This window comes from Arachis duranensis, chromosome 8, assembly GCF_000817695.3.
Source record: "Arachis duranensis cultivar V14167 chromosome 8, aradu.V14167.gnm2.J7QH, whole genome shotgun sequence".
NCBI classification, from domain to species: domain Eukaryota; kingdom Viridiplantae; phylum Streptophyta; class Magnoliopsida; order Fabales; family Fabaceae; genus Arachis; species Arachis duranensis.
This window is the reverse complement of record NC_029779.3, coordinates 46,392,388-46,400,820: the sequence shown is the minus strand read 5'-3', so window position 1 is coordinate 46,400,820 and position 8,433 is coordinate 46,392,388. Positions and strand designations below refer to the sequence as shown.

Here is an 8,433-nt window from a genome sequence, read left to right as displayed (position 1 = left end):
CGAATATGTTTTAGAAGACTTTTAAAAAATAAAATTTTATAGTGAACTAAAATATCCAATTTAAAATTTGTTAGAAAATTAATTTAAATATTTACTAAAAAATAAATAATTTCTACTTCACGAGTTCTTTCAAAGAGTTATTACATGCTCATTTAATTGGTGCGTTTTAAACTAATGAAAAAATGATTAAGTCAACCTATATAGATGATTTTCTTATTTGAGTAGTATTCTTTTCTATTTAGCAAATTCATTCTCACAAATTTTTTGATCAATTAAATCTCAAATTATGGAACTATTCTTGTATAAAAAAATTTCACTATTTTTTTATGAAAAATGCTAAAAAGGACACTCTTTTCTTCTATTTATAAAATATATATTTATATATTATTTTAACATTAAAAAAAATCTTACCAATCTTAATATGTATAATAATTAATATATATTGATATCGAAAAATAATCTTATCAAGATTTTTTTTATTTAATATTTAAACTGAGAAAACTTGTTAAACTAATATTTTTTTAACACCCCTACCTACAGCTCGCCTCCTCCTGCAAATTGCCCCACCCAGAGAAGTTCGAAAAACACAACAATAACATTTAATAACTGAGTGATACACTAAACCTTGGTCCATATCTAAAAAAAAACATCCAAAATAATTCTATAAAAAAAAGTTTGATAAGGTTAAAATATTTTATCTTTTAATACAAAAGATTATTTTCATTTACATTATTGCATTTTTTTGGTGCATTGTACAAGTTTAAATCTAATAATCTTTGACTACAACATCCTCTTGCAAGTAGAATCGTATATAAGCTGCCATAGACTTCTTGGTTCTTTCTCATTCTTTGTCTTCAGAAGACGTGCAAATTTGCAAAAACCAGCATGGTATCTTGACAAAGACAAATCACCTTTCTTCACATCAACTTTAATCTCGCGCCACATGTGCTTATTTGGTCTCAATAATGCCCACTTCATTGCCTATATGGCTAAAGGGCGCATATAACACATAGATCTGTATTGCCCACTGCATTACCACCTTCTTCCTCATAGCACATAATCATGCAGAGTCTGAAAAGTTTAAAGCAAATAAACAAGGCTTAATTAGCTAATATATAAAACCCAAGTTTTAGAGAAATACCTGTCCAAATGGTGAACCCAGAATTCAGATAGTAAAGCTCATTTAGAAGGGTTGTAGGGTACCTGTACAACTCTGAATGCTTCAGAATTTTAAGTACAAGAAGAAAGTTAATAAAGAACTGAGCATTACCACTCCGAAAGTCTCTTGTCTTCAAGGATTGGTCTTTGTCAGTCATCAATCTGAGCCTCCCATTGCCGGTGCCCTATGTCACCAATTCATAGAAGCTTTAATAAGTTATTCATGAAATCTATTAGGCTATTAGCAGTTAAAACTATGGTGCATGCTTTGGGAAATCATCTAAATTTGCCATCAAAGAAAGAACAGAAAAGAAAAGAGAAAATTTTATCCATAGTCTGGCTCTCCAAAAATATATCTATGGATATAATTCTCAATACTTAGTTTAGCAGCAATCCCAACCATAGAAATACAAAATTTAATGTATCTCATCAAAGAGTATTACCGATAATAGCATCATGCACAATCTTTGCAGCTGCAACCCCATTTGTACCATAGAATTTAGTGTAACGCCTGTTAAGTTTTGTTAGTTAAGCATAGTCTTCAGACAGGAAATTTTATACAAGTTCTCTACAGCCAACCTGTTGTAAACCCTTCCTGCCGGAACTTGACTTCAGGGAAGTCTCATGCTAGTGAAAATGTGACGGTTTGTTGAGCATCTGAAGCAATAGTCAGAGTTGCTGCAACAGCTGCTCCAATCTGATGCAATGAATAACTTTGTCATTCACCCTAGCATGACATAATATGTATCTTGAATGTTAGAATAAAAAAGCAATCAAATGGGAGATTTTCACAAAGAAGGTGAACAAGTCACAATTTTCTTACATCTTTGAATTAAAATGATCGCCACTAAACTCAGAAAGTCCTCCAACAGAATTCTGAATGCATACATCAATTGTTTGCATTAAGCACCCCAAGGGCCAAGAATAGGATAAAACATTAAAACACCAACAGTGTAACAGTAAATAGTCAACAAAAAAGCTTCACTTACAGTCCATGTGAAAAGCAAGGTGACATCTGCTGTTGTTTTTCCAAAATTATTTAACTGCATAAACAACATTAATTGCTTATAGGAGCAACATATGAATCAAATTCTAAGTAAAAAAGAAATTGAAGTGACTCTTGCCTACCACGAAAGAAAGAACTTATGATGTAACAGCAACAAAATAGCTTCAAGTATAAATTAAATCAAACTCTCGTAGCTAAAATTAGCTTATTCGAATCATAACAAGAATAATGCACTAAATTAAACTAAAGCACCAAGTCGAAGACACTCAAGATCATAATGGTTCTACAACGAAACAAAGAGGTGAAGCAAGGAGTTGAGAAAAATACCTATGGCAACGTTCTCCAACCAAAAATGGCATAAAAAGATTAATGGGAAATCAAAAGAGAAAGAATGGCTTGAACAGTACTCAAGCACGAGAACAAAAAATAGATGAAATAAGACAATAATGTAGGACAAGTAAAAACGGGCATATTTAATGAACGACTTCAATAAAGAATTCAATGATGGTGCCAATGAATATGAAAAGGATTAATCTCTACATACAAGTGTTTTACATTTACAAGCTTTACAAGTCTGAACGAAACTCACCTATTAAACAGTTACAGAAATACACCCAAAGGATTGCACAAATACACCCAAAAGATTTAAAAAATACACCCAAAACAGGAGGAGACAATATATTTCTTCTTGAAATCTTTTAATGTTTTGCTGGTTAAGGATGAAGCACATGACAGAGACAATCTAGAAGAAAAACCTAGTCATCCACCGGTTTGAGTAAAACAGTACCTTGAATAATGTTTCTTCCTTTTTTCTGGTGAATCAATAAACCATAGTCATCCACCGGTTTGAGCGTTGCCGGTAGATCTCCTATTTCCGAGAACGAGTTGCAGAAACACTTAATCGTGAAGTTAGAAGTTGATGATCCATCATTGCAATCATGTTGATGGCAAAGGGAAGCCACGTGTACAACATCTACAAGCGCAAAGAGCTTATTGATTTCAAGCACAACAAAAAATAATTACCTAACACTAATTTTTTTCAACACTAGAGTTGTGAATTGCAGTTACCTTGAACGGCGAGCATGGCGTCAAGGAAGAAGTGGCGGAAAGGAAGGGGCGCGTGGTTTTTTTTTTGGATTTGGAGCAACTTGTATAACTTATAAGCCAAAAAAGCTTGTATGGGTAAGAGGCCTCATATGAAAATAACTGATCTCTTCAAGGAGTAGAAAATTTGTGAATAAGATTCAAACAAGTATTATTCGTATTTACTGTGATCAAATAAAATAACTTACATAGAAATTTACTCTATAATTATATATAGAAAATGTACACACTATATAACATTAGAAAGATAACATGGAAAATATATAACTTAAATTGAAGTATGTTCTATGAATGTCTTTTCTTTTCTCTTTTATAGAATGGAAATAATTTTCTTTTATGAACAGCAGATAATTCTATTACATCTTGTCTTCATTTTCTTATCTAAGGCTGTCATGATAAATATGATTTTCACGATAATAAGAACAACAAAAGTGTTGTTACAAAAGTCACTTATTCTCGTTCATAAAAAAGAGGCAATAATAACATCACAAAATTTTATTACTGCCATCATGTAAATACAGCACACAACAAGTTAATTGGAGTAATTGCGTAAATACTTAACAAGCTCATTAGTATCAAATATTTTGTCTATAATCTAATTAGTGTCAAGCTCTTCTTATACTAACTCTCAACATCAATGACAACCAAATAAAATATGAAAAAGAAGTAATCATTAATAAAAGTATAAAATTAACTAAAAATATTTTATAACTAATTTTTATGGATAAAATACTTTTAAAAAATTTTTACATATCTGTTTAATTAATACATTTGAAGCTAATAATCCTTTAAAAAGATACATCTTTTCTACCAAAAGTCCTTTCGACATAAACATCAAAGACTTTAGATAAAATCTAGTTCGCCGTCCCCTTCGGCATTGCCATCAAGGCCGGAGAACTAGAAAATCAAATATTATTGATAAAAAGGTTATGAATCACAATTACATCTATAATGATAGCATATTCCTACATCATTATTTTTTCAAACCTATCTTCCAGTCATTGTTCATTTACAAGACTAGCTAACAACTAACTCGAACTAGATATGTGTAACATAAATAAAAATCTTTAGACCATTTACATGTTCTTCCTCCTTTAAGCAAATCCTCCTCCATCCATTAAAAACCTCGGAATAGGGCACAATTTCTACATTGAAAAACAATTAAAATAGTGTAACTACCATGAATAATAACTTAAGAGTTTAAAATAGCCAATTAAATATTTTCTATATTAGTAGAAATTGAATTAGACTAACTGATTGAGAGTAAAGAAATGACTTACGATGATCAAATTACATCAAAAATGCTTTTTCTTAGCTTTTTTCCTTTAGCCAAATCTTCTTGATGTAAAAAATGTTTCTGAGCATGACTGGAAATTTGACTCGGAGTTTTTGTTTTTACATAATATTCTGAAATTCTTTTCCAATGTGAACCTTCTTCTTGGTACCCTTTAATAAATAACCTTCAAAAATATGATTTTTGAAATAACTATTAACAAATGTTATACTAAAAATTTTTGAACAAAAACATAAACTATTTAATTAGTAACGACATTTTTAGATATCAAACAATTTTTTTTTTCTTTTTTGGATTTCAGTCCAAACCAGAAACCTTATTACGCCAACCACGGTCAAAACAAAATAAATTTAGCAATCAACAAAAATTACTTTAAAACTCACTCAAATTGTTAGTTGTTGATGCACAAAAGACACTAATGTATGAAAGGTTTAATTAACAAGAGAGCAGTGAAGTCGATCTTACAAAAAAGAGGTGCTAGACTTATATATTGTAGATAACATACAATCACAAGTTAGAGATATATCTAAATCAAGAGAAGTGCTCCTATATGTTGATACTAGTTGCTTCACTTTTTTTTTGGTAAATACCAATATTCAACTAGATAATAAATAAATAAATAAATAAGAGGTAAAAAGAAGTAATATAATAATAAATACCTATGTTCATCTTCGGTCCAATGATATCCTGTGTTTGTTGGTGCTGCCTCCTCTTGTGCAGTTGGCACGACCTCCTCCTCTGCAGCTGGCACGACCTCCACCCTGCCATGATAATAAACGAAATATTTGATAATCAATGAATTTCATGTAAACAAAAATATTTATACATTTGACATCTCCATTTCAAAATATTTTATTTATTTCAAAAACAAATTAAAGGGAAAAAAAAGTCCATTGTTTATTAGGTTTGTTCATAAAACTTATAAGAAAAAGGAAATATAGAATAAGTAAACAGAAAGAAAGAAAGAAAGATTACGAGAAATAAACCTTGCGAAATAAGAAGAGAATGAAAATATTGAGAATACCGACCTGTGATGATGATCCGTCGAATAAGGCTGTGATGGTGGTGGTGTTGTTGCATTGATGATGGGGATGGAGAGAGGAGTGCTTGTATGATGACCGTTATGGATGGCTTTGATGTCGTTCATCAGCTTCTGAAAGTGCTCTTGCAGCTGTGCCGGGGTCCTGCCGGGGAGACGAGCAGCAACGTCCTCCCAACGGTTGTCGATAGCATCCTGAAAACAACTGGTAATAACCGACTCAAAGGCTTTGTTCTCCTCCCAAGTCCAGACCGGAGGTTGAGGTTGAAGTGGTTGATGACCACCGACATCAGGAATCAGCTCTAACATGTTCCTCGAATCCCACTGAGTCTGAGGCTGAGGCTGAGGTGGTGGATAACCACACGTGTCAGCGAAAAACTCATCCGTCACCGTCCTTACTATATCCCTCTGAGACTGAGGCCGAGGGTGAGAAAGAAGCCGAGGCCGAGACCGAGACCAAGGCCGAGACTGAGGCTGAGGCCGAGGCTGAAGCTGAGGCTGAGGCTGAGGCTGAGGCTGAGGCGGTAGCTGAGGTGGTAGATTACCACACATGCCAATGGCACACGGCTGAGGCTGAGACGGTAGCTGAGTAGGTTGATTTCCAGACACGTCAATGGCACACGGTTGAGGCTGAGACTGAAGTGGCCTAGACCAAGGCTGGGGCTGGGGCTGAGACGGTAGTTCAGGTGGTTGATTACCACACACGTCAATGGCACATGGCTGAGGCTGAAACTGAAGTGCCCGAGACCAAGGCTGAGACTGAGACGGAGACGGTAGCTGAGGTGGTTGATTACCACACACGTCAATGGCACATGACTGAGGCTGACACTGAAGTGGTTGATAACCAGATAATGGGCTTTCCCAATACTGCTCTGTCATGTTCATTGCTTCGGCCAAACACTCATCAATAACCAGCTGAGGTGGTTCATTACCACTCACGTCCATGGCACACGGCTGGGGCTGGGGATCACCTACATTGGCGGCAACAATCTTTTTTTCGTCCCCATTCCAGACGGGCTCAGGCAGAGGCGGAAACTCAAACTGAAACTGCCGTGCTTCATCGGCATCAAAGTCTATCATATCCCACGGGTCTCTGATATCCCACGGATTCATCATTGCAGAATCTGATTGCTCTTCACTCCTTCTTCTTCTCTTCTTCTTGGCTCCTTCTCTTCTTCTTCTTCTTCTTCTCCTCCTTCTTCTTCTTTCTTGGTTTCCTACTTTTTCTTTTTTCTTGGTTTCCTATTTTTAGATATAGTAATATGGTATTTATTTATGTAAGCTTCACTTTCTAAGATAGTGTGTGTCAATTTAATTTATATTAAATTATGGATAAAAAATAAAAGATTTCATTTTAAAATTTCATTCTAAAATTCTTTTTTTATCTTTTTGTACTATGTAAATGTGGATAGTTTTAAGTAAATCAAAAGACTATCAGAAGGCATTATGTAAGCTTCACTTTTTAAGATAGAGTGTGTCAATTTAATTCATATTATATTATGGATAAAATTAAAAGATTTCATTTTCAAATTTCAGTTTTAAAATTTCATTGTAGGATTTTTTATCTTTTTGTATGATGTAAATTTAGATAATTTTTAACTAAAACAAAAAACTCTCATAACATAAGGCATTAAATATTGATTTAAATTAAATATAAGTTTAAATGTAAAACGAAAATTCAAATACAACATTCTAGTGAGGCCGTACGCCTTAGTACATGTTTGGGCGCCATTATTTTGTTAAAAAAAAAATCTTTTTTCAATGAAAAAAAGATCTTTTTTTTATTTTTTAACGTGTTTGGCAAATTTCTAGTAGTAAAAGTAAAAGCACTAGTAAAATCAAAAAAAGATCTTTTTTGAGAAGTTGTAATTTACATCTTTTTTTAAAAGATCTTTTTTCCTTAAAAAAATGATGTTTTTCATGTAATAAATAAACAAAAAAGTACTTTTATATTGTTATACCCAAACATAATTGATAGATAAAAAAATCTTTTTACATGAGATATCCAAACATAAAATTACTTTTACTTTTCTATAAAATCTTTTAAAAAAAGATAACTCGAATAAATATCTTTTCTTAGAAGCTCACCCAAACAAGCCCTTAAAGTAGTAAAATGGACAGACATAGTAAAGATATGGAAGGAGTACTTAATCTTGAAGCCTAAAATCAAGGCGTTATCTTAGAAGGAGGAGATCTTGTCCAGAATTTCTCAAAATCCAAAGAGAGAGGAAAACATATAGATTTTAAACTCAATATTTTACCCGCCTCATTCCATTTCCATTTAATTCTATTGAATCATTTTCCAACACATCAATACTAAACATACGCAATTCTTCACAGTAGAAAAAGCTTATCAAAGATTAAGGTCACTCAACAAAAATGGGTAAATAATTTTACCTTAGTCCAACAAGAGGGTATAAGAAGAGTGAACCTTACTTCGAATCAGTGTATCTCTGAAGCTCCAAATCCAATTCTTGAGCCATCAAGAATGCAGCACTAGTGTTTGATAAATTGCACGAAAGAAAAGTTGTGAGAAGAAGAGTAAGATGGAGCTTCCTTCTTAGTAAAAAATGTTGAAAAATGCAGGATGTGGTTGTTGTGAGGTTCATTGTGAAGAATGAAGGTAGCAGAATTGAAAGAGGGGATTGAGAAGAAGGTTCTGGAAGAAGAGTGTTGTGAATAGTGGAGAAGAGTGAAGCAAGTTTTCAAAGCCATTGGAATTGAATTACAAAGTCTAATGTGTTGGGGTTTCATTGGTCACAGGGACATGACAACCTTAAGGGCATTAATTGTAAAAATTGAACTCATTTGTTACCGTTATTTTTATTTTAA

At 33.1% G+C, this 8,433-nt stretch overlaps 1 protein-coding gene across 15 annotated transcripts; it reads right to left on the bottom strand.

Annotated features, from left to right (window-relative positions):
- Nucleotides 1–635: 635 nt before the first annotated feature.
- Nucleotides 636–8,306, bottom strand: LOC107463265 (uncharacterized). 15 transcript variants are annotated; one of them, XM_052253470.1, is made up of 11 exons: nucleotides 7,999–8,306; nucleotides 5,591–6,843; nucleotides 5,222–5,323; nucleotides 4,549–4,728; nucleotides 2,148–2,201; nucleotides 1,982–2,034; nucleotides 1,738–1,855; nucleotides 1,602–1,669; nucleotides 1,271–1,343; nucleotides 1,142–1,203; nucleotides 636–1,071 (listed from the first exon to the last, which is right to left on the bottom strand). In XM_052253470.1, the coding sequence occupies exons 2-4, from the start codon at nucleotides 6,715–6,717 to the stop codon at nucleotides 4,554–4,556; spliced, it is 1,404 nt and encodes a 467-aa protein (XP_052109430.1). In that variant the 5' UTR covers nucleotides 6,718–6,843; nucleotides 7,999–8,306; the 3' UTR covers nucleotides 636–1,071; nucleotides 1,142–1,203; nucleotides 1,271–1,343; nucleotides 1,602–1,669; nucleotides 1,738–1,855; nucleotides 1,982–2,034; nucleotides 2,148–2,201; nucleotides 4,549–4,553. The 15 variants fall into 15 exon arrangements, 13 of the variants coding, with proteins under 13 accessions (XP_052109430.1, XP_052109433.1, XP_052109429.1 ...); XM_052253473.1 differs by having other exon boundaries at nucleotides 636–1,042; XM_052253469.1 differs by having other exon boundaries at nucleotides 636–1,203; nucleotides 1,738–1,885.
- Between the last annotated feature and the right edge of the window lie 127 nt (nucleotides 8,307–8,433).

Bases quoted from the DNA above. Each gene is read 5' to 3' on its own strand.
- LOC107463265 (XM_052253467.1), bottom strand. From the start codon at position 6,717: ATGATGAATCCGTGGGATATCAGAGACCCGTGGGATATGATAGACTTT. The intron at 5,324-5,590 runs GTCGGTATTCTC...TTATCATGGCAG, and splicing joins TCGACGGATCATCATCACAG to GGTGGAGGTCGTGCCAGCTG. The intron at 4,729-5,221 runs GTATTTATTATT...ATATTTTTGAAG, and splicing joins TGGACCGAAGATGAACATAG to GTTATTTATTAAAGGGTACC.